General features: G+C 41.8%; 2 protein-coding genes across 4 annotated transcripts in view; both read left to right on the top strand.

Annotated features, from left to right (window-relative positions):
• LOC124136928 (zinc finger protein 345-like) overlaps positions 1-25,071 on the top strand; it is an 89,744-nt gene that overhangs the window by 10,626 nt on the left and 54,047 nt on the right. For all 3 annotated transcript variants that reach the window (XR_006861452.2, XR_006861451.2, XM_046503005.2), the window contains exons 2-3: positions 197-3,139; positions 5,614-5,669. Coding sequence is in view for 1 of the 3 variants with exons in the window: in XM_046503005.2 (XP_046358961.2) it covers positions 741-3,139; positions 5,614-5,653 (2,439 nt within the window). In the remaining 2 variants the exon portion in view is untranslated. The remainder of the gene's footprint in view (positions 1-196; positions 3,140-5,613; positions 5,670-25,071) is intronic.
• On the top strand, positions 14,279-14,662 carry LOC125372153. The gene has a single exon (XM_048381303.1). The coding sequence runs from the start codon at positions 14,279-14,281 to the stop codon at positions 14,660-14,662; it is 384 nt and encodes a 127-aa protein (XP_048237260.1).

The raw sequence follows: 25,071 nt of genomic DNA, 5'->3' as shown, positions 1-25,071 counted from the left end.
CCTGCAGTTTTTTAAATGAAGGCCTGAAGAGTTTGGTCAGGGCCTGAAGCTTGTAAACTCTGGTGGTGCTTATGGCAGCCTGGCAATGATATTTATATCAAACACTGGGATAAAATGTTGAACGATGATGACATTGCTGCCTTTCTGGATTACGGAAGATGTAGTTTCAATATAACCATCCTGTTTCTGTTTCCAGATTTGCTACAAGTCTCAGATAACCTGAAGGAGACTGGGGGATAACTATGGATCCAATCCCCATATCCCTGGAACCATCTTTGGAGAGAGAGATGACATGGTCAGAACATCTTTGAGATGTTGTTGCTATAACAAATAACCATAACCTTTTTTACTCAATATCATGAAGAAGATGTTTGAGTTGTCCAAGGAACATAGCCACTGAGGTAAACTGCCTTCAGAAAGGAAAAGTACTTGACCTTTTATCCTCTGCCTATTTGGGACAAGTGCTTTGCAAAAAGAGTTTCTTTGTGAAGTCAGCTTTGTATGTTTGGAGGATGGAGACCACCAGTACAGGTTCAGATCAGTACTCTGTATGTTTCAGTATGTTTCAGTGACCAATACTCACCACTGTGTGGGACATTTCAGTGACCAAAACTCATCATTGTGTGGGACGTTTTAGTGACCAAAACTCACCATTGTGTGGGACATTTCAGTGACCTCTACCTTCCAAGTTTACATGATAGTTCCCCCTTAGCACCAGGTGAACAGAAAAGCTGACATAGATGTCTAAGGATTGGGGAAACAGGCATATTGATGACATGGCTAGCACTTCACACAAAGCTGCTGGTGTGCCGGGAAATACACAGACGGGTTTTGGTGATGACCTTAACATTGAAGATGGAAGCACCCAGAAAAGTGATTCATACACTTCAGATCCAGAGGAAAATATACAGGCACCAACGCCACCAATGTCAAATTCAGGAGCACACACATCCTCAGTTAAAAATTCACAAGCACTTTCACCCACTGGGGACAATTCACAAGCACTTTCACCAACAGGGGACAATTCACAAGCGCTTTCACCCACAGGGGACAATTCACAAGCACTTTCATCCAGAGGGGACAATTCACAAGCACTTTCATCCACAGGAGACAATTCACAAGCACTTTCACCCACGGGGGACAATTCACAAGCACTTTCACCCACGGGGGACAATTCACAAGCACTTTCATCCACAGGGGACAATTCACAAGCACTTTCATCCACAGGGGACAATTCACAAGGACTTTCACCCACAGGGGACAATTCACAAGCACTTTCATCCACAGGGGACAATTCACAAGTACCTAAACATTCAGAAGACTATTCAGAATCCAAAGCAGAGAAAAAGACTTTGACACACTCTGGCACAGAAGCTCAGAACAAACACCCTGACACAAACTTCAAAGATGTGTTATCAGACAGAGCAGACGGTCAATGTTCCCTGTCATCTGCTGGATCACACACTTGTGAGCAGATGGATGAAATGTCCTCACACAGTCCCACTCTGACACATGATGAGGGAGAATCCTGCAATGAAAGCACATTGGCCTTGACTCAGCATTGGACTTCACAACACGATGATAAGCTGAAACACCATCAGTGTGATGTTTGTGAGGAGAAGTTTAAAGATTTAGACGAATTCAGGGAGCACCTTCTTTCCCACAAGGGGAAGACATTTTATTTGTGCGACTTATGTGATAAGACATTCGAAAGCCCAGATCAGCTTGAATGTCACAGTACATCACATGATGATATAGACAGTTGCCATGGTGACAAGGGAACACATTACCCCGAAGAATCATTACAGATGCTAGACTCAAAAACATGGACTCTACAGAAACGCAAACGAATGCATTTGGAAGAAAAACATTTTGTCTGTGTTGTTTGTGAGAAGTCCTTTGGGCAGAAGGAGAACCTTAAGATTCACATGCGTTCTCACACCCAGGATAAGCCGTTCATGTGTGACGTCTGCCAGAAGAGCTTCGTCAGGGCAGGGGACCTCCAGAAGCATGTGAGGATTCACACTGGAGAAAAACCTTACCAGTGTGAAATATGTTCCCAGAGGTTTATACGCTCAGACAGACTTAAAGAGCACATGCGAATACACACAGGCGAGAAAATCTACGAGTGCAAAATATGTGACCTGAAGTTTGATGGATTCAAAGAAAAGCGGGAACATAGCAAGATACATGCTGATCACAAAACTCATGTTTGTGAATTTTGTGAGAAGAAATTCAAGTGTTCGAGTACGTTAATGAGTCATCGTCGTAGTCACACCAAGGAGAAGCCATTTGCTTGTGTTGTCTGTGGTGTTGCTTTTAGCCTCTATGGGACTCTGAAAGTCCACATGCGACAACATACGGGAGAACGCCCATATAAGTGTGAAATCTGTGAGAAGAGTTTTTACCAAGTTGGAGACCTGATCCGACACAAAGAAGTTCATTCTGATGCTCGTCCACATAAATGTGATATTTGTCAGAAGGGATTCAAGCGGGCTCAGTCTTTACAGAGACATATAAAAACCCACACAGGTGAAAAAAATCACCATTGTGAAACATGTGAGAAAAGTTTTACTGATGTTTCTGATTTGAAAGCCCACATTAAGATTCACAGTGACTTCAAACCATTTATCTGTGAGCTCTGCGGGGCAGGGTTTAGACGGGCAAGCCATCTCGCCTCACACACCAGGTACCACACTGGAGACAAACCTCATCAGTGTGATGTGTGCCAGAAGTATTTCTCCACCACTGCCCATCTTAAGAACCATACCCGAACCCACACTGGTGAGAGGCCATTTTTGTGCCAGGAGTGTGGCAAGGCGTTTAGTGACAGGAGTGTTTTGCGGAAACACATGGTCGTCCATACAGGCGAAAAGAAATATCATTGTGACATGTGTGGACACTCCTTCACTGCTTCACACTCCCTGAAAAGCCACATTCAGATTCATATCGGGGACAAAACCTTTAAATGTGAAAAGTGCGACAAGGCTTTTCTGAATGCAAGGAGACTCAAAGAACATGTAAAAACTCATGACAAAGCGTTTAGGTGTGATGAATGTGGGAAATATTTCTCCTTACCCGTTGGTCTCAAGCGTCACATGATCAGGAAGCATGGCGATAATCCAACTGAGCTAACCAGGTAAGACTGCTTCAGCACATCTAAGACCAAGGCCCCATTCCACAAAGCCATCTTAGCGCTTAGGTGATCGTAACTCCCATACTTTAACACTGGCTTACGATAGTTGTAGCACTAAGATCTCTTTGTGGAACAGTGCCCAGCAAGCCAATGGCCAATATCATGTTTAACCTGTGGCAATTATTTGGCCCCCCCCAACCTATGCTGGTCGTAAGGGTCAGGTGGTCAGGCTTGATAACTTGGTTAATGGTATGTCATCATACCCTCATGGCGTGGATGGTTGCTCACAATATCAATCACATGATTTTCTGGTCCAGATTTGATTATTTTCATGGCGCCGTCATATAGCTGGAATATTGCTTTGTGTGACATTAAACAACAAACAAACATGTCAATATTGTTTTTGTCTGTTATGGATGATCTACTTTTTGCTGCATGCTTGTGCTTCCCAATCAGACATGCTCTTCTGAACTTCCACACCTATCTGCTGAATCTAGGAGGAAGGATTTGTCTTTTCACATGCGTGGAAGAAAGCCAAGAAAACAACGGTACACATTAGGACTGAGACGAGTCCCAATTTACTACTTTGGTACCCGACCTTACCACGGTACCCGCAGTAGGTATCAAGAGTTGGGTACAAAATGTCTGATTGGGAATTTTTTTACACTGGATCCCTGGGAAAAACTAGTTAGATACACATATAAAACGATCTGGTCATCATGCATACACTGAAGTTGACTGAAGCGGTATCTTTACTCAAATATATAAATGTCAGGAGGAATGCCTGCATAGTCCATGTAGTCAGAAAGAAATGCGAACATTTGCAACTTGTCCTATAACCATGGAGTTCTTTTGTTATTGTCTCCTTAAACAATATGTCACGTGACTATCCACGGGTCCAGGAAGTCCTGTGAATACCCATGTCCTACTCAGGACCCATCCAATCCGAATACCTAAGTAACCCATCCCAGCCTTAGTTTGCATCACAACATGACAACACCATCTGGATTCTGGGTGAGATTTTTTCCCCAGCAACCTAATAAGAAGTGACCAAACAGATCGGCGGGGGCTTGGTGATATGGTTGACTGCATGTCATTGTGTCATTGTTGCTCACAATATCAATCACTGGATCGTCTAGTGGGGACTTGATTATTTACAGGCTGCTGTCATATAGCTGGAACATTGCTGAGTGCAGTGTTGAACAATAACAAAGTGAACAGATCCATGTAGGCACAACAAGTTAATTACTGGGTGTTTAGCCGTGAGTCATCAGGTATTATATTTCTTAAATACAAACTGTCAAAGGCATCTGTGTAAGTGACTGTAGACGGAGTGACTCACATATCGGCATGAGAGTTTGAAAGGACGATGTATATATAGTGTATTTCATGAAGCAAAGAAGAAGTGTTCTATCGACACTTGGCATCTTCTTGAGGCAAGGGAGTTAACTGACTATAAAAGTTGACTATCCACCCTTGCCAAACTAGGCTGAAATATCCAGGCTCGATCCTAACACCTCCACTGGCTATAACGAGTTATGACCCTTCTATGTCCCTCCTGCTGACCAATCAGATTCCACCTCTCATATCACTTCAAACAAAATGGTGGCTCCCAGTCAGTAATAGACAAAATATATATTGTGATAAGACGAGTCTTACTTCGCGAAGTGCATCAAATCAGGTGAGCACCTTGATTAAAAACGTAAAAAGATTTGGGAAATATCTGTTGTCACCGAGTTGGCAGTACACATGTCGATCTTGCAAGTCCTGCAATCTACCGAAATCTGCACAGGAGTTTACAAACCTTATGTCAATTTCGTTACAAGATTTTGATTTGACTATGCATAGACTCATTAGTCCAGCAAAAATATAACTCCATATTTCCAGCCTAGTTCAGCAAGGGAGGAAATTGTACTTTTATAGTCAGTTAACTCCTTTTCCTCAGGACGATGGACACTTAGGGACAACACCATGATGTCAGGTGTGTTGATTGAAGTGAGACTGGAAAACTGAAAGCATGAGTGGTAAGGCTTAAAAAAATAAAAGAATTGGTTCTCAGGCAATGGCTCTGAAAAAATATTGTGCGGGCGGGCAGCTTTTGTTGTTCAGACTAGATTGTAGCCAAATTTTGTTTATTTTGTTTAATCATTTCGGTGAAAGCATGTTGTACTTAAGTATTGTAGCATTTCACTGCTGGGGTCGTTTGTTCGAGATGTGAATATTTGAAGTTTTTTTGCGGGGCTCAATGGAAATAACAACAAAACATGCAGCAAACTTTATGATGTTGCGGGCGTTGCCTGAGAACCAAGACTATTTTATTTAACCTAATAATGCTAAGTGTAGTAAGGAACTGAGTCAATGAAAGGAGTGTTTGAGAAGCACTGTTAGTGTTGTACATTATGTGTTGTTCTCCTGAATGTGAGGGTCGACATGATGCCCATGATGGGCTGCTGTAAATACATCTGATTGTGTTGCAGTGGTCTGATGGAGGAAGATGAGGCGGCAGAAGTCAGCTAGCGGACCCGGACAGGAGGTGAGCCTGCCAGATAGCCTGCTTGTTAACACACTGTCATTACCATAACAAACACATTTATGTCCAAGAGGCATCAGCAGCCCTGTGGGACAGCTCGGTGAGATGAAGGTTGAATTGTCACGCAAAGACCACTCAGTTTGCATAGCGATTCATGGTGTGAAAATAAATGTAGTTCTGGTATGTGGTACATATATAATTAATTACACTCGAAGTCTAGTTGACAAGTAAATTCCTTGGTACCCACCCCTTCTTTTCTTAGTGACTACGACCGCCTCTGTGGTCTAGTGGTAGAGCGTCATTCCAAAAGACGTTAAAGGGTGGTACTTGTTGTTACCCTGCCTGGCTCAGCATTAAGGGTCTCAGACAAGGACTGGTCAGGTGGGGTCAGTATACTGTGTGTATGTGGGGTATTCATGTTAGACTGTGGCATGGTATCACCATGGTAACACACACACACACACACACACACATATGAACAAGTGAAGTAATCTTGAACACGATGTTAAACCCTATTTAACCTCATCTCTTAGTGACTACTGAAGAATGTGGAATAAAACCCCACTCACTGACAAATTTCACTGGACATGAAGAGAAAACAATTATATTTTTTGCATTATTCACCACAAAAAATATTCTCTTATAACTGAAAACAAAATGATAGAAATGACAAGAATGGTCTTAAAATCAATCCTTCATGATGCACTATTACCATGGTGTCAATGGATGTAAAATTTCTCTGTGTACGCTGGCATACACAGGCAATGTCCATTAGGACGCAGAAATCTCATAACGCCTTTGAAAAAGAGTTTGAAACAATTGGATGTATTGAAAATATGTATCTCTTTTATTTTTAAATCATGCCCATTCTGGCATTTCTCCTTCTTCATGGAATGTGTCAAAGATTGGAATCTTGTGCAAAATAAAATGCTGGTGTTTTTTTAAAGCTGTACTAGTTGTAGACTTTTTTCTGTATGTTACGATGATAATGGGGATGAGAAATGTGCATTTATCTGTTTGAACACGAGCTGACATGCATGGTTAGCCAGCAAATGTCACATCCAGAAACACTGACATTGACGAACTGCTGAAAAACTCCAGCCACACGATGCACTGCCAGTGTGAAGCACCCTGCTGATCAAAGTTATCAGCTTTAGTGTACTGGAATAAATACTTCTTGGTGATATTGTTGATGATTTGACTTCTATGCTCCAGGTAATTGCACTTTTTGCCAATTAACAGAATAATAATCATGAGAAAAGATGGCTGATTTTGACCAGGTTGGCTTGAAGAACAAAAACTATTCATCCTAGTTCTAACTTTTGAAGGATACAGCAGCTGGCCATTATGAATATTTAAAAGTCGACAAGTGACTGGTGACAAACCAAACGGTAAACCTGCGCTAGTCCACCATGTAAGTCCTGACAAAACACCTATATAGAGTTAAAGGGACATCACCATGAATACTACATATTTATGCTTTGTTCAACTGGAAATTTGCATGTCCTGGCCATTTTAGTGCGAATAGACCCGTGTAGATCCGGGGTAGAATAAGTTTTCAGCAACCCGTGCTTTCCATAAAAGGCGATTATGCTTGTCATATGTGGCGACTAATGGGATCGGGTGGTCAGGCTCGCTGACTTGGTGGATGCATGTCATCTATCCCAATTGCGTGGATCGATGCTCATGATATTAATCACTGGATTGTCTGGTCCAGACTCGATTATTTACAGACCACTGTCAAATAGCTGGAGTATTGCTGAGTTTGGCGTTAAACAACAAACCAACTAACCAACCATCATAGTGTAAGAATATGTGATAAGTGTTGCTGCTATATGTTAACAGTGAATACCATTTTATATTGATATTTATAGCTAAAATGGATAGAATTATCATTAAACCGCCTGCATGTCATCAGAAATGAGCGGGTCATTGTAACTTGATAATGCTCTTATTTTTTTACGACGGGCCATTATCATGCCCATTGTTAGGTGACGTCATAGGATAGGATCCGTGACGTCACGTTCAATATGGACGTCTTCTGGTTTGCTCTATGAGGTTTCCATATTTGTAAAAGTGGGTCAGTGACATTCGTGTTGATTGCAGTAAATGTTTCAGTCTTTTCAACTGCCCTCTTTCGTCGGGCAGTTAATGGAAGACCTCGAGCTTCTGCAAATGATAATGCCCTGAGAAATAGCGTCACCCTTATGGTAGTGCATATGAGCACTTGCGACAATTGTATGTTTCTCATAGTATTACATGTTCCCTTGTTTACCCAAATTTAACATGTTAATGTCTGTGAGCTATTCGAATACTATACAAAATATGGGAATCTTCTATGCTAATAATTTGAGAAAAGAAATGTAAAACTTGGCTGTAGGACTGTTGCAACATGTAACGGGCTGATGGCCTAAACTTGTGAATAAATGATGCTGATGTGTACATGATATACATGATATATGTGTTGGTGTTCGGTACGGAGAATTTATTGATCAGTTGGCTGGTTGGTTTGGTTGGTTTGTTGTTTAACGCTGCACGCAGCAATATTCCAGCGATATGACGCCGGTAAATGATTGAGCATGGACCAGACAATCCAGTGATTAATATCATGAGCATCGATCCACACAATTGGGATCAAAGACATGCATCAACCAAGTCAGCCGATCCGGTTAGTCGCCTCTTACGACAAGAATAGTCGCCTTTTACGGCAAGCATGGGTTGCCGAAGACCAATTCTACCCCGGATCTTCAATCTGGGTCTATTGATCAAGGTGCCACCTGTGATACCTGAAGGATTATCACAGTTTCTTGTGATATATGTCAAGAAAAATAAGAGCAGTCACAAATTTATTTTTTTATGTTTGTGTGTAGTTAGTGACACCCACCCACCGACACCCATCCCCACCCACCCCCACCCACCACAACCACCCCACTCCCACCACCCCAAATCTGAGGTATTGAGTATCATTAAACTTAACATTAAACTGTCACAACTCTGTTGTACCTGCATGATCTACCTGTCTACAACGCTCGTTACAGGTATGGACAAATTGGCAAGGTATTGAGTTCCTTCTATGCAGGATGCTATTTCAGACTAATACCAACCTGAGATAAGTAACATTTAGCCAGTGCATTGTTTCTGCGTAAATAAAATTTGATTTAAAGCAAATTGGAGGAAGCAGACACCCTGGTATGCCACCTACTTGTAACATTAGGACAGTGAGTGTGTTGTATATCACCTAGGTTAATGGTTACAGGTGAGTGGTCGTTTTCAACCTGGCGGAGTTATCTGTCCTGACAATGACCTGGAAGTGGAGAGTGTCTTGGGAGTGTGTAATGTTAAACTCTCATGGCAGTAGATAGAGATTTATGACACAAGGCAAATCCAGATGTGGAAAGACGAGAGGCAAGGTTGCATAACTTACATTTTCATAGCATTTCATCATCTTTTCAAATGTCAAATGATAAAACAGACCATTTAGGGGAATGTTTTTGCTGTAGTGTAATGACATCATTCTTGGGATGTTTTTGTTGAAAATGTTGAAGATTAGATTGTGTGGTGTGGTTAGTGGTGGCCTGACTCTAAGCATCATGTCATTTGTAGGAGGTTTTTGTATTTTATATGAAATATGTTTTTTTTTAAATCACACTTTCATTTCAATTTCTAAGATTGTTGTGTTGTTAAAAAATCCATGTCATTTGCTATGTTTATTTTTGTCTTTTTTCAAGATTTATTTAGAAATGTTACATTTGTAAACATTTAAAAAATGTCAAACAATTAAACATGACATTTGTGTTTGAACCCAGAGAATTGAGATTGAACACTTCATAGAATTAACATGGACCAATACTCCAAATGAGTTACCTCCCTTTAGCCACTTTCCATGGTCTTGCATGACTGAGGCAAGCAGTGAAACCTCATTGTTGTGGTCACAACTAGCAGTCTAGGCGAGAGTGAAGTGGATGCAGTCATGACATTTTAATTGTTGTTTTCCAGAATTCTACATGACTAAACAAACAAAGGAAATATGAATAAAAGTGACTGGGTATGGGTGTTTATTGCTTTTTCAGAAACACATTACTCAAAACATATGTTCGCTTCAGATATTTTGACAATACTGCTGTTGCATTTTGCTGAAACTGATTTAATCAAAACAGCTGCTACAGTTCTTCCTCCTTCTCCATGTGACGCTTAACTCTTAACTTAAGTTAAATCTTAACTCACTCACTCTTCCTTCCACTGTTGTCATAAGAGTAACTTCCAAGGACATATTTAGTTGTACACAGTTGAAGGATTGACCAGCTCTGCCATGAACTGATGTAGACCTTGTGTAAAGTACTGTTAATTCAGTCATCACTTAATGTATACATTTATCTGCTACTACACTAATAGAACATACTGAAAAATGCACTGTGTTCCATAGGGCAAGAGAAGTTGTGTTCCACAGGGCAAGAGATCTTGTGTTCCACAGAGCAACAGATCTTGTGTTCCACAGTGCAAGTGATCTTGTGTTCCACAGGGCAAGTGATCTTGTAATGAGAGATAGTGGGTTTCATGAGGCCTGAGGTCTTGTGTTCGTGGGACCAGAGATCTGTGTTTCACAGGGACGGAGTTCTGTGTTTCACAGGGACGGAGATCTGTGTTTCACAGGGACGGAGATCTGTGTTTCCCAGGGACGGAGATCTTGTGTTTCACAGGGACAGAGATCTTGTGTTTCACAGGGATGGAGATCTTCCCGAGGCAAGGAAGTTAAATGACTTTAAAGGTCCAGTTTCCACCCTGGAACTAGGCTGGTATTATGGAGTTATATTTTGGCTGGACTAACAAGTCTATGCATAGTCCAATCAAAATCGTGTAAAGTAATTGAAATTCGGTTTGTAAACTGTCGTGCAGATTTCGGTCGATTGCAGGATTTGCAAAGGATGTACACCGCCAACTGAGCGTGAGCACAATTTTTCCAAATCTTTTCATATTTTTAATCAAGGTGCTCTCGTGATTTGATGCACTTTGCGATGTTAGACCCGTTTTATCATAATATAGATCTTGATTACTGATCACATCGTCTTGACTGGGCGCCGCCATTTTGTTTGAAGCAAATGCAAGTGATACAAGAGCTGGAATCTGATTGGTCTATAGGAGAGGCATAGAAGGGACACAGCTCGTAATAACCACAGCTGGTGCTACGATCGTGCCCAGAAATTCTAGTCTAGTTCGGCAAGGGTGGTAACTGGACTTTTATAGTCAGTTAATGCACTTGCCTCAGGAAGATGGCACCTGAGTTGATCAGTCTGACCCTTAACTTAGAAAATAACTTTTGTTGATTCCTAGAAGTTAACATCCAGTCAGCGGACCTGTCACCCAATGGTTTGGGCTAACCATTCTACTTTATGACCTTATACAATTTGATTTTAATTCTTACCTTCTATATAACAGCCAGGTGAAAAGACAAATATGTTTACTGCGTGATACCTAGTACAGGATAGTTGTTTAGGGATTAAATTAATAAAATAGATAACGTAGATTACAAACATGAGTCCAAATATACAATGAACACTTTTTATTACCGATGGTGTAATGACACGATTAACTTGCGTAATTCAATATGGATTTGTTGATATTCTATTTCCGATGACGGATCATGATGGGACATAGTTTTAGGTTGGGGGTCCGGCTTATGTACCGCACATAACATTTTGATACAGATTTCAAGGACCAGGTTAATACCTCGGCTTATCTATGAGATCGGCTTTTCAATGGTCATATACAGTAAACTTTTTTCTTTGAAGGAGGTCCTTTATTTTCAAATAATTTGTCCAAGAGGTCTTGTGTTTCATGGGGCAAAGAATCTTGTATTTCCTATTCTCTATTAGTCTGTGCCCAAACTAGCTGACCCTACACATCTTTTTCTTTTGTTCAGTAGTGTTTGAATAGCAGGGCTTGGACGAGTCAAAATTTACTACCCAGGTACCCAACCCCCCTATTACCCGACCCTCCCCGGGTACCCAACCCCCCTATTACCCCACCCTCCCCGGGTACCCAACCCAACTATTACCCCACCCTCCCCGGGTACCCAACCCATCTATTACCCCATCCTCCCCGGTTACCCAACCCACCTATTACCCCACCCTCCCCGGGTACCGAACCCCCCTATTACCCCACCCTCCCCGGGTACCGAACCCCCCTATTACCCCACCCTCCCCGGGTACCGAACCCACCTATTACCCCACCCTCCCCGCGTACCCAACCCCCCTATTACCCCACCCTCCCCGGGTACCCAACCCACCTATTACCCCACCCTTCCCATGTACCCAACCCCCCTTTTACCCCAACCTCCCCGAGTACCCAACCCCCCTATTACCCCAACCTCCCCGGGTACCACAACCCACCTATTACCCCACCCTCCCCTGGTACACAACCCCCCCTATTACCAACCCCCCTATTACCCCACCCTCCCCGGGTACCCATCCCCCCTATTACCCCACCCTCCCCGGGTTCCCCGGGTACCCAACCCACCTATTACCCCACCCTCCCAGGGTACCCGCTGTAGGTCTCAAGAGATGAGTACAAAATGTGTGATTGAGAATTGTTTGAACGGAGCGCTGACAAAAAGTATTTGAATACACTCCCCATCACTATAAAACAGTCTGGTCACATGTACACTGAAGTGGACTGATGCTTTGTCTTTACTCAAACATATAAAAGTCAGAAGCTATGCAAGGGGCAGTGGGGTAGCCAAGTGGTTAAAGTGTTTGCTCGTGATGCCAAGGGCCTGTGGTTAATTCCCCACATGGGTACACATTCTGGTGTCCCCCTGCCGTGATATTGCTGGAATATTGCTAAAAGGGAAGTAAAACCATACTCACTCACTCACTCACTCACTCACTCACTCACTCACTCACTCACTCACTCACTCACTCACTCACTCACTCACTCACTCACTCACTCACTCACTCACTCACTCACTCACTCACTCACTCACTCAGGCTATGCGTGCATTGTCTGAAAGAAATGCCAATATAAGCGACTTATAGTGTAACCATGGAGTTCCAGATAATTTTCTTCATTAAAAATATATCATGGACTAACCACGGGTCCGGGGAGTCATGTGGGTACCCGGATCCTATTCAGTACCCACCCGGCCCGAGTACCTGAGTTACTCATCCCAGCCCTATGTCATAGACATAAGACTCCAGCTTATAAGTTTGTAGAGTCGCCTTGTTTACCATTCCGTGTTTGATGTGTCTCCAGCTGCCAGTGAGACCTAATGGCCCAGTAGTTTGAGCTCACTGTGCAAAGAGATGATTCACTGGCATGGGTTTGAATCCTCGATCCTAGTCATGTACAAAAGTTGGTTTCACCAAAGTGCATCACATTAGGTTTTTATTTATGACCAAGACGCCATGCCATGTTATAAGTGAAATATTGTCCTAACTGTTAACCCGAACCTTTTCATCATTAGATCATCTATTGACCTAAGACTTTATTCTTCTGTGTCAGTGGAGCGTTACTGTCACGAAACAGTCCTGCGGAACAGGGTGGTAAAACAATAACAATAGTTCTTGTCCAATCAGTGGTCTGTATAATATATCAATGATGGAGGTTTTCTTGACTGGTGAAAGCACTGATACGCATCACCTTGTGTTTGTTCTCCTTTCAGAATTCATAACTCCAGGTTTGTATTGTCTCCCATGATCTCCTGCTGTAACAAAGTAGTCTTGTATTTCTGATCCTCGGTTTACAAGTAGACCATTTCAGCCCCCAGACCATGTAATTATAACAAATATCATTGGCTTCAAAGCCATTAGCTTTGGCATACAGGAGTGAAACTCGTTCATCAAGAAAACTTGTCACAATGTTGTCGCAAGAATGTCAGAAAGCCACAGTTGATGATAATGGCATCTCTTTGTCAAGCATGGATGTGAAGTTCATCTGGAAGGCAAGTTTATATACTAATAAAATCTGCATACACGTCCACAGGAATGGCTTTAGTGACAAATACACGCCGCCAAGACTGTAAACCGGGGGGGAGCGTCATTACAATGGAGGAAAAAGAACCTCATTTGAATAGAAAAATGTCTGTGTGGTCCCTCAGGATCTATTGTAAGTCGCCAATTATTTGGAGGCAATATCCCAAGTTTTATGTCCATATCAGGGCTTGTTCATGCAGAGCTGGAAGTTATCGGGTACAACATATCTGCTGTAAAGTTGGAGGCAATAAAGGGAACTGTTTATAGTGTTAACTTGAAGATATCAGGCTGCAGTGTTTGACATTCTACATGACGGTCTAGATGACAGTCTACATGACGGTCTAGATGTCAGTCTACATGACAGTCTACATGATGGTCTACATGACGGTCTAAATGTCAGTCTACATGACAGTCTACATGACGGTCTACATGAGGGTCTACATGACGGTCCACATGACAGTCTACATGACAGTCTTCATGACAGTCTACATGACGGTCTTCATGACGGTCTAAATGACAGTCTACATGACGGTCTACATGGCAGTCTACATGACAGTCTACATGACGGACTAAATATCAGTCTACATGGAAGTCTACATGACAGTCTACATGACGGTCTACATGACAGTCTACATGATGGTCTAGATGTCAATCTACATGGAAGTCTACATGGCAGTCTACATGACAGTCTTCATGACAGTCTACATGACTGTCTACATGACAGTCTACATGACGGTCTACTTGGCAGTCTACATGACAATCCACATGACGGTCTACATGACGGTCTACAGGGCAGTCTACAGGGCAGTCTGCATGACGGTCTACATGACGGTCTTACTGGCAGTCTACATGACGGTCTACATGACAGTCTACATGACAGTCTACATGACAGTCTACTTGGCAGTCTACAGGGCAGTCTACATGGCAGTCTACAGGGCAGTCTGCATGACGGTCTACATGACAGTCTACATGACGGTCTACATGGCTGTCTACATGACAGTCTACATGGCAGTCTCCATGACAGATTAGTCTACATGACAGGTTAGTCTACATGACCGTCTACATGGCAGTCTACATGGCGGTCTGCATGACAGTCTACAAGACAGGCAGGGAAACAGACCTGTTTGGGGCCTCCTCGCCACTCTACATGACAGTCTACATGGCAGTCTAGATGACAGCCTTGATGACTGTCTACATGACAGGTTAGTCTACATGACAGTCTACATGGCAGTCTACATGGCAGTCTACATGGCGGTCTGCATGACAGTCTACAAGACAGGCAGGGAAACAGACCTGTTTTGGGCCTCCTCGCCATTCTACATGACAGTCTACATGGCAGTCTACATGGCAGTCTAGATGACAGCCTTGATGACTGTCTACATGACAGGTTAGTCTACATGACCGTCTACATGGCAGTCTACATGGCGGTCTGCATGACAGTCTACAAGACAGGCAGGGAAACAGACCTGTTTGGGGCCTCCTCGCCACTCTACATGGCAGTCTACATGGCAGTCTACATGGCAGTCTAGATGACAGCCTTGATGACTGTCTACATGACAGGTTAGTCTACATGACCGTCTACATGGCAGTCTACATGGCGGTCTGCATGACAGTCTACAAGACAGGCAGGGAAACAGACCTGTTTGGGGCCTCCTCGCCACTCTACCTGACAGTCTACATGGCAGTCTACATGACAGGGAAACAGACCTGTTTGGGGCCTCCTCGCCACTCTACCTGACAGTCTACCTGACAGTCTACATGGCAGTCTACATGACAGGGAAACAGTCCTATTTGGGGTCTTGTCATCACGGAGAATAAAGGACAGATTGGGGTGGGGTGGTCCACAGTTGTGAATTCTAGAAAGAAACTCCTGACTCTTGGGGTTAGACACAATTTTGAGGATCTTGGATTTCTGGTGGGGTAATGGAATGTAGTTGGGGGTGGGAGGATGTTCGTGGGGTGGGAGGTGACATGACTATTTATATATTGTTCATACATGTTTATGAAGGAGTGGTTTTTTTTCAGTAATTGATGTTGAAAACTGTAAGACAAAATTATTGGTTTCTTCCAATTTTGTGGAAATTCATGAAAAGTCATTGTTGGGCTTTTCCATGCTTGCAACAAGTTAATAAGTGATCTGCATGATATCCTGATGAGCTGCAGAGCCTGATGGCAGAATGTTTTGAAATGGCATATTGAAACAAACACGTAATGTCTTCAGCAGAGATTTTGCATTTCAAGAATGTTATGTCTTGCCAAAATGGTTTCTTTCTACGTGTCAATTTGACTTGTGAAAATACTACACATGATAAACAGGTCTCTTTCTTTCTGTCATGTTTGTCACATTGTGGACTGGGTTTATCCGTCCAGCCTTTCATCAAGCCTTTCATTTACTTCTTTTGCAAAATAACGTTAAATTTCAATTGTCTCCTAAACTGTTTTGCATGACAGCCTTCACTCTGTGTGTTTTGTCTGTACTCAGGGATAGCAGTCATTGATTCATCATCCATTTATTTTAGATGTCAACTTTTCACAATTCCTCATCCTCGTCCTGGCCCTGACTTAGTGCACTGTATCACGTTCACTGGATGGTGTTTACATTGCCCACTGCAACCATTCAAGTTTGAAATCTGATCATTTTCTTGTTTCACAAAGAAAATATGATTTTTTTATTGCCTATTTTACTTTTTGACGTGATTATTGCTTTCACATTTGTTTCATCAAAGGATGCTTGTTGCAATGGCTTTGCCGTTAGAAGTGTCTTTTGTTTGAGAAATGTGCGTTAGGTGATGGTTTAACAGATCTACTTTCCATCTGTATTTTAAGAGTGTTTTACATGATTGAACCTTTGTCTCCACACTTGTGACAGATTGTATTGGGTGGTATGCTGATTGCAAGCAGCATTCGTCAATCTTTTGTGTCTGAAAAACAAATATTCCTACTTTTTTTATTTACCAAAATATTTTAGCGGAGATAACTTCATGTTCCAAACACATTTGGCTGCCATGTTGAATGTATGTGTTATGCATGTGTTTTTATGATGAATATTTTTAAATAAATATGCACCGAAATCCTTATTAATCCACACTCCAGTGTGAGTGAGTGAGTTGGGTTTAACGCCGCTTTTAACAGTATTCCAGTTATATCGCGGCGTGTCAACTTAATGTGGGAGGAAAGCCCGAAGTGATGCAGGTCTAAGACGTTTACCACTTCGGTGAAACCCACGAGCACGGGCATGGTGCTGACAAATCCACACTCCAGATTACTGTTCAGAAAATATGCCACCCCACTTTTGATAGGGATGTATTCATGACTTTACATGATACAGAAAACTTATATGTCATGTGTATATTTAAGTAGAATGACATATCTGATTATCCTTATCAAAAGTTGAGTAGCATACATACATATTCAAAGGGTTATTAATGGTTAAGAACCAGTGTCTACTCAATCCAGAATTATTATTTTTAAACAGGACACCTTAGTGGGAACAGTAATTTCCCTAGTAACGAGGTTTTTCTGTATGTATGAGAGTATTATGAGTCAGTCCTGTGAATTCACGAAGCCTTGGAAGGGTCATGTGAACATTCATAAACTTTTTTGAAGACAGTGTTTGTTAGTTAAATCCTGTTTATGAAAAGTAGGCATTTCTTGATATGTTTGAAGTCCGACTTTCCCTTTCATCACGTTTGACAAAGAAATATTCATTCAACAATCAACAGTAATTCAGTGACTCAAAAACACTTCGGCCAGTGTATTTATTTTATTATAGGGTGGCATATGGCTTGTAATTTGAAATGAATGCAGCTTTGTGTTTTGTTTTCCATCTTTTTCAAACAGAAGTGTTGGAAGTAGAAATATATGGAGATTAGGCTGAACCACAGTGGAGTTATATATATGTATATGTATAAAGTACAGCCTGCCTGCACTTCTTATGCAGGCTGAATTTGAATATATATTGCAGCCATTCATCTTCACAACTTGCTGACAATCAGCTGCCAGTCAGAGAAGCACCAATTGGGAGAAAATATTGTGTTGCACGTTAATGAAACACTAAATGCCTCGTTACGCTTTCAGTATGATTGTTTGGAGAACAGGACTGGTTACTCAAGGGTTCTCAAAGTACACTTTCGTAACTCCCAAACTGCAGCATGCATTGCAGATGCTTTCTCAAACAGGGCCTGGTTGTACAGCTGATCTACTGTTGGTCTTCTGTTGGTCAGTTGCTTGTCTACTGGTGGTCTACTGTTGGTCTACTGTTGGTCTGTTGTTCGTCTGTTGCTGGTCTACTGGTGATCTACTGTTGGTCTACTCTTGTTCTACTGTTGATCTACTCTTGGTCTACTACTGATCTACTGGTGATCTGTTGGTCTGTTTTTGGTCTCCTGTTGATCTACTGTTGGTCTGCTGTTGATCTACTGTTGGTCTACTGCTGGTCTACTGTTGGTCTACTGTTGATCTACTCTTGGTCTACTGTTGGTCTACTGTTAGTCCACTCTTGGTCAACTGTTGGTCTATTGTTTGTCTACTGTTGATCTACTCTTAGTCTACTGTTGGTCTACTGTTGATCTACTCTTGGTCTACTGTTGGTCGACTGCTGGTCTACTCTTTGTCTACTCTTGGTCTCCTGTTGATCTACTGTTGGTCTACTGTTGATCTACTGTTGGTCTTCTGCTGGTCTACTGTTGATCTACTGTTGGTCTCCTGTTGATCTACTCTTAGTCTACTGTTGGTCTTCTGTTGATCTACTCTTGGTCTACTGTTTGTCTACTGTTGATCTACTCTTAGTCTACTCTTGGTCTACTGGTGATCTACTCTTGGTCGACTGTTGCTCAACTTTTGGTCTACACTTGGTCTACTGTTGATCTACTCTTTGTCTACTGTTGGTCTACTGTTAGTCCACTCTTGGTCGACTGTTGGTCTACTCTTAGTCTACTGTTGGTCTACTCTTGGTCTTCTGTTGATCCACTCTTGGTCTACTGTTGGTCGACTGTTGGTCTACTCTTGGTCTACTCTTTGTCTACTGTTAGCCTACTGTAAGTCTGTTGGCGGTCTTCTGTTGGTTTGTTTGCGTACTGCTAGTCTATTGTTGGTCTCTTGGTCTTCTGTTGGTCTGATTTTGGTCTCCTGTTTGTCTACTGTTGGTTTCATGTTTGTTGTTGACCCATTGTTGGTCTACTGTTAATTTATTGTTCGTCTACAGTTGGTCTACTTTTGGTCTTCTGCTGGTCTGTTGTTGGGAAATTGTGGCCTGAACCACAACGTGTCTGAATTATGTCTTGGTCCGAGTAATAAACTGGGTTACGTATTATTCCTGTTGACTGTTCTTGTAGATGAACAAGCAGTTACTCCACATTAACAACTTCGGATTGCATGAAAACAGAGATTTACATAAGCAGCCCTTTATCTCCAACTGGGGCAATCTACATGATTGTTTCATTAACTGTAATAGAACACATAGTTTCTTTAAAGGTCCCATGCACCAGATTTGAAATCAATGCCAGCCTATCCCTGTAACCAAGTTTATATAGTGTATGTAATCCAACAGTAAAGGTGTACCCATAAAGGAAGCCCATCCTGCAGCATCATGGCAGACGCTTCCACAAATAGGGCCTGGTCTACTGCTTGTCTACTGTTGGTCTGTTGGTCTGTTGATCTAGTGCTGGTCTACTGTTGGTCTCCGGTTGGTCTATTGCTGGTCTACTGTTGGTCTCCGGTTGGTCTATTGCTGGTCTACTGTTGGTCTCCGGTTGGTCTACTGCTTGTCTACTGTTGGTCTGTTGGTCTGTTGATCTAGTGCTGGTCTACTGTTGTTCTCCGGTTGGTCTATTACTGGTCTACTGTTGGTCTCCGGGTGGTCTCCGGTTGGTCTGTTGCTGGTCTACTGTTTGCCTGTTGGTCTATTGTTGGTCTGTTGTTGGTTTGTTGTTGGTCTGTTGTTAAAATCCTCATCCCCTTCGTTTCATCCCATGGATTTGGGTTTTAAATCTCATAAAAACCCTCTGACGTGTTTTATCCTACACATAAAGCTGACAGGGAATTTCATCAAGGTGGGAAACATCTTCTTACATAAAGCTGACATGTGTCTGTGTAATAAGTGAAATACTGTTCAAAGTGAACACTTGCTTACTCACTCACTCACTCACTCACTCAACTCTCCCACCCACTCACTCACCCAGCTCTCCCACTCACTCACTCACTCACTCACTCGCCCACCCACCCAATCTCTCACTCATTCACTCACTCACTTACTCACTCACTCAACTCTCCCACCCACTCACTCACCCAGCTCTCCCACCCACTCACCCACTCACTCACTCACTCACTCACTCACTCACTCACTCACTCACTCACTCACTTACTCACTCACTCACTCACCCACCCACTCAAAACACCCACCCACTCACTCACTCACTCACTCACCCAACTCTACCACCCACCCACCCACCCACTCACTCACTCACTCAATTCAAAACACCCACCCACTCACTCACTCACTCACTCACTCACTCACTCACCCAACTCTACCACCCACCCACTCACTCCATGCTACTGTTGGACCATGCTACTGTTGGACCACTTCCATGATCAGTGGATGTATCCCAATCCATCTGTACTTCTACTCAAACTTTAGCCTTTGGCCTTACTCTGATAGCACTCAGCACCATTAAACTCATCCCAATTCACCAAACGTTTAGACCAAGATCTATGAGAATGAAGTTTGGGCATAAAAAATATAAAGGTTTTTGTCACAGACAGCAATTTTCTTCCACCATTGTCCAACTTTCAATATTTTGACCATGCTAGTGCCTTATGAGAATAAACAGTTATTATAAAACTTAGTCTCCAAACCTCTAACAGATCATTTGTGTTGGGTAGATTTTTATGACATAAATCTTTGTTAACAAAATGCTTTTCACGTGCTGTCTCTGATACGCCAACACCTCCTTAACAAGAGATTTTCCGTACCTTTACGTGGTTGTTTGGGGATGTAAGAACCAGGCTATATATTACCCCCCTGTTTCCTCTTGTTATCACCAACTGTACAGAGAGAGTCACTGAACGATAACAAAAGTAAAATATGGATTCAGTCAGGAGTGCTCTCTTGTGGAAGAAGGTGGAAAATAGTGACATTAATGTTTATTCTCTGCTGTTGTCATGGAGACAGCATCTACAGCCTATTGAGAATGTTTTGGGGAGTGTATGATACAAAAGGACTGGACTGGATAAGGCTGATTTGCACCTCAAATCAGATAAGAATTTCCCTTAAGCCTTTCACTTACGGAGCGAGTCAGTCTAGCGTGGGTAATTCCCTTCACTCGGGTGGGCGGAGGGCTGACCTCACACTTATGTGGCAATTGGAAAGAAACCATGGATTTGCTTCTGATCATTGGGACTACACTGTGTGGAAATCTTTGCGAAGTTAGGTTTAGACTTTTTTGACAAATATATGATAGCTACGCGATAAATCACAAAAAAAACAATGAAGATCGAAGCATGGTTTATTTCACGATTAAACATTGCTCGGTCATGACGTGATTTCTTGACATTCGAATATGCGCTCGCAACTTGATGATGTCACATAATCAACGACGTTATATTTGAGAATCTAGTAAGTTGTCCCCCATGGATGTGCCTGGGCTACACAGATAAATGCAGTAAATGATCACATCCAAAAGTGAGAGAGATATGTCAATCTGTATCAGGAGAAAAGGTACATATGTGAGGATTGTGAGAATATGAGGGAAATACCAAACTTAACCCACCTGTTCGTATAATGGACTTGTCCGACATTTCCAAGGTCGGATTCTGTTCAGGGAGTCATCATTATTTAAATATGGGTAAATATTTGTAAAGCTTGTACATTTCATCAACATCCTTAAAGAGGCAGTACATGTTGATATCTCATATAAGAAATATAAAGTGGTGAGCTAAGATTCTTCCATTTTGTTAGACTGAAAATAAATGTTAAAGTTACTACATGAAGTGATTAGTGGTTATAGTAGCCTGATGAATCGTTTGAATCACTTCTTTAGGTGTTTTTTTGTTTGCTTATGCCAAGTTTGGAAAGGATTCAGTAAGATCACTCAGGAAACTATGAGTGAGAAATTTAAGGAATTTGGGTGAAAATCTGGACATTTGTTGTATGGTTTAAATGTGAAGGACTATTTAAAGATTTTCGTAATGATATACTACTTAGGTGTGGTAATTCTTCGTCGTGAAAGAGTTGCGCAAAAATGGAGACTGTGAGTGGATGGGTTACTCAACCAAATGATGTACGCACGTGGGATCATCTCTTTGTGAACATGAAGATCCAGGATAGAATATGTCTTCAGCAACCCATGCTTGCCGTAAGAGGCGCTTATGCTTGTCGTAAGAGGCGACTAACGGGATCGGGTGGTCAGCCTCGCTGACTTGGTTGATGCATGTCATCATATCCCAATTGCGTGGATCCATGTTCATGATGTCAATCACTGGATTGTCTGGCCCAGACTCAATTATTTACAGACCAACGTCATATAGCTCGAATATTGCTGAGTGTGGAGTTAAACAACAAACAAACAAACAAATCTTTGTGAACACTTGTGCATTATTACATAACACCTCCAGGCCACCTGAAACAGCAACCGCCATACCACAGTAGTACTTCACACATGCCCACAATGTGCTTCAGGCGAACACTCTCCTTTGGATTTATTGGCAAAGTTTTTAACATCACTTTTTTAGAGACCAGAAAGAAGGATCTGACCTTACGTTAGTCAGTATTTATTGGATGCAATACATCATCAGGCAAAAACATCTTCAAGGATTAAAAAAATTCCAGAAACACGGATTTGTTAATCCTGATTTCATGATAATTTTTATGAATTCAGTTGGTTTTTTTCCCCTTTTCTACTACATGTCATGCCATTGTCATCAGATTAAATCCCTGTCGACCAATCTGTTGAACGTATGTTGAAATGCAGAATGCCAAAGGGAGGTAATTGGCAACGTTGCAGTGTCAAGGAGTAGATTTATGGGTCCCTGTTCACCCAGGGAGATTTAGTAACACTTGCAAATTGCCGTGTTGATTAATTAATAAAAATGAGAGACTGAACTAATTGGATAGTGAGGTTTTGTTATCAGGGTGTGTGAAGCACAGGGGGGGTATTTGATTACGATTTATTGGTGCTTACTTACCAGTAGGGCCCTGTAAACATTGATTTTTTGGCTGAGAATCATAAATTGTTATCTCTGTTACTGGTGTAAAAATAGTGTTATCATGATGTGTTTTTGTGGTGATTTCAAAAAAGTTTAAAAAAATTATATTTGACTGAACATTAATTCTGGCATAAAAAATCTTCAGTTCACTGAGAGGATATCGTGTTTGAAATGTAATTTCTTTGTTTACCAAGACAATTGAATCGATTTCATAATTATAAATGGAATTCAATATATTTTGTGTTTATGGAGTTATAAAAACAGATTAAAATCAATACAAATCGTAATTCCAAGGAATAAATATATCAACAATGACAACTTCACAGACTATTTATTTAACTATCAACACAAAAATTGTAGACAACAATGCGAACTCAGCGACATTGCACAGCGCAATAACACAACACACCCATTTGACTATCCACCGAGCAAGAAACAAAAGTCTGTTTGTGGGCATCACTTATTTTGGGGGGAGGGGAGTTATGGAAACATAAACATTTTTTTTTTTATTTGAATATCACATAATAATGATAATTTCTTCATTTAATGTTAATCCAACAGATCCCTGGGGAATTCCAAGGGCATTGACGGTTCTCTGTACTTTGTGTGTTGTTGGGCTCTAATGAGAATCTGGTGATCACTAGGATCGGGTGGTAGAATCTGATGTTCAGTATGGTCACTGTGGCAGCCATGTTGAAAAAATGGCTATTTGTCAACCATTTTTGTTCAAAATGTAATGGCATTTGGTATGTGTGTAGTTCGTGGTGGGATGTAACGCTTATGTTCTATTTTTAGCTCACCTGACCGCGATTCTGTCGTCTGTGAGACTGTGATAAGGTCTATGAAGCTGAAATTTTGTATGGCTGATACAAGCTATGATGTCCCGAAAACATGCTCAGAGAATTGTGGTCTGATTCAAGACAATGGCCATGTTGAATGTCATTTTTTTGGCCATATTTCGGCAATTTCTGCATGTATGATTATGAAATTATGTCAGTTTCTCCTTATGATGAGGGGGCATGGGTGGCCCAGTCACCTAGGCGTCACGATTCGCTGTGCAGAGTTGCGTCCCTTGGTCACGCCAGAAACCTATGATTGTGGGTTCGAATCCTGGTTCGCCCCGATTATATTTCTAGGTTTGTCAGCACCATACCAATGCTTGTGGGTTTCACCGAAGTGGTAAACGTCTGAGACCTGCATCACTTCGGGCTTTCCTCCCACATTAAGCTGACACGCCGTGATATAACTGGAATACTGTTAAAAGTGGCATTAAATCCAACTCACTCACTCACTCCTCATGATGACACTTGTTTCAAATCATTACATATCAGCTCGGGTAGAATAGGTCTTCAGCAACCCATGCGACTATGCTTGTCGTAAGAGGCAACTAACGAGATGGGGTGGTCAGGCTCGCTGACTTGGTTGATGCATGTCATCGTATCCCAGTTGCATGGGCCGATGCTCATGATGTCATTCACTGGATTGTCTGGTCCAGACTCAATAATTTACAGACCGCCATCATATAGCTGGAATATTGCGTTAAACAACAAATAAACAAACAAACATATCATCTCTCTCTCTCTGCAGTTATGAAGAATATATTTGAATTTCAAAGCTGACAACAACTTTTGTTAAATTTTTCTTGACATTTTTAACTGTTGACATATCCAGGTGAGCTAGGTACTAATTTTTGGTCTGTCTGCAGAAACACCTATATGCTGGAAGATTTACCTAATGGTTGGGGGGAAGGGAGGCTTCGGGAATGAAGAATGCTTCATGTTTGTAGCCTGGTGGTGATGGTACTGTATTTCTATAGCTTAGTGGACACGCAGGAGGCTATATTGCTGTACAAGCCTCATCGCTGATGTTAAATTGCCTGTGATAGCCATGTTATTTCCTCATACATCATAACATTCAGGGAGGCAATGGAGGGTGAGGTCACTTGCTAGGGTAGCACAAAGAGGGCAGATGGCAGCAAATTACTTCAGGCTCACCGATTGGCTAATTTTCTGGCTGACTTAGTTTCCCATCACCCCTGATTTCCCACCCAGAGATGTGTAGCCAAGGTTCATCCTGTTATGTCATGTTGGGATGATGACGCTAATGAGATGTCTTTATCAGTAATTACAGCCATATCTCCATATTGTTTTCAAAATAGATTCTAAATTTAATTATTTTCATTGATAATGCAACGAAGTGTATTTACCTTCTTCAATATGCGGTTGTTTATGGTAATG

The sequence above is a fragment of the Haliotis rufescens genome, unplaced genomic scaffold (genome assembly GCF_023055435.1).
Source record: "Haliotis rufescens isolate VD_foot unplaced genomic scaffold, xgHalRufe1.0.p SCAF_1, whole genome shotgun sequence".
NCBI classification, from domain to species: domain Eukaryota; kingdom Metazoa; phylum Mollusca; class Gastropoda; order Lepetellida; family Haliotidae; genus Haliotis; species Haliotis rufescens.
This window is presented reverse-complemented; position numbering and strand designations above follow the sequence as displayed.

Coding starts and splice junctions, on each gene's coding strand:
- LOC125372153 (XM_048381303.1), top strand. CDS start 14,279: ATGTCAATCTACATGGAAGTCTACATGGCAGTCTACATGACAGTCTTC.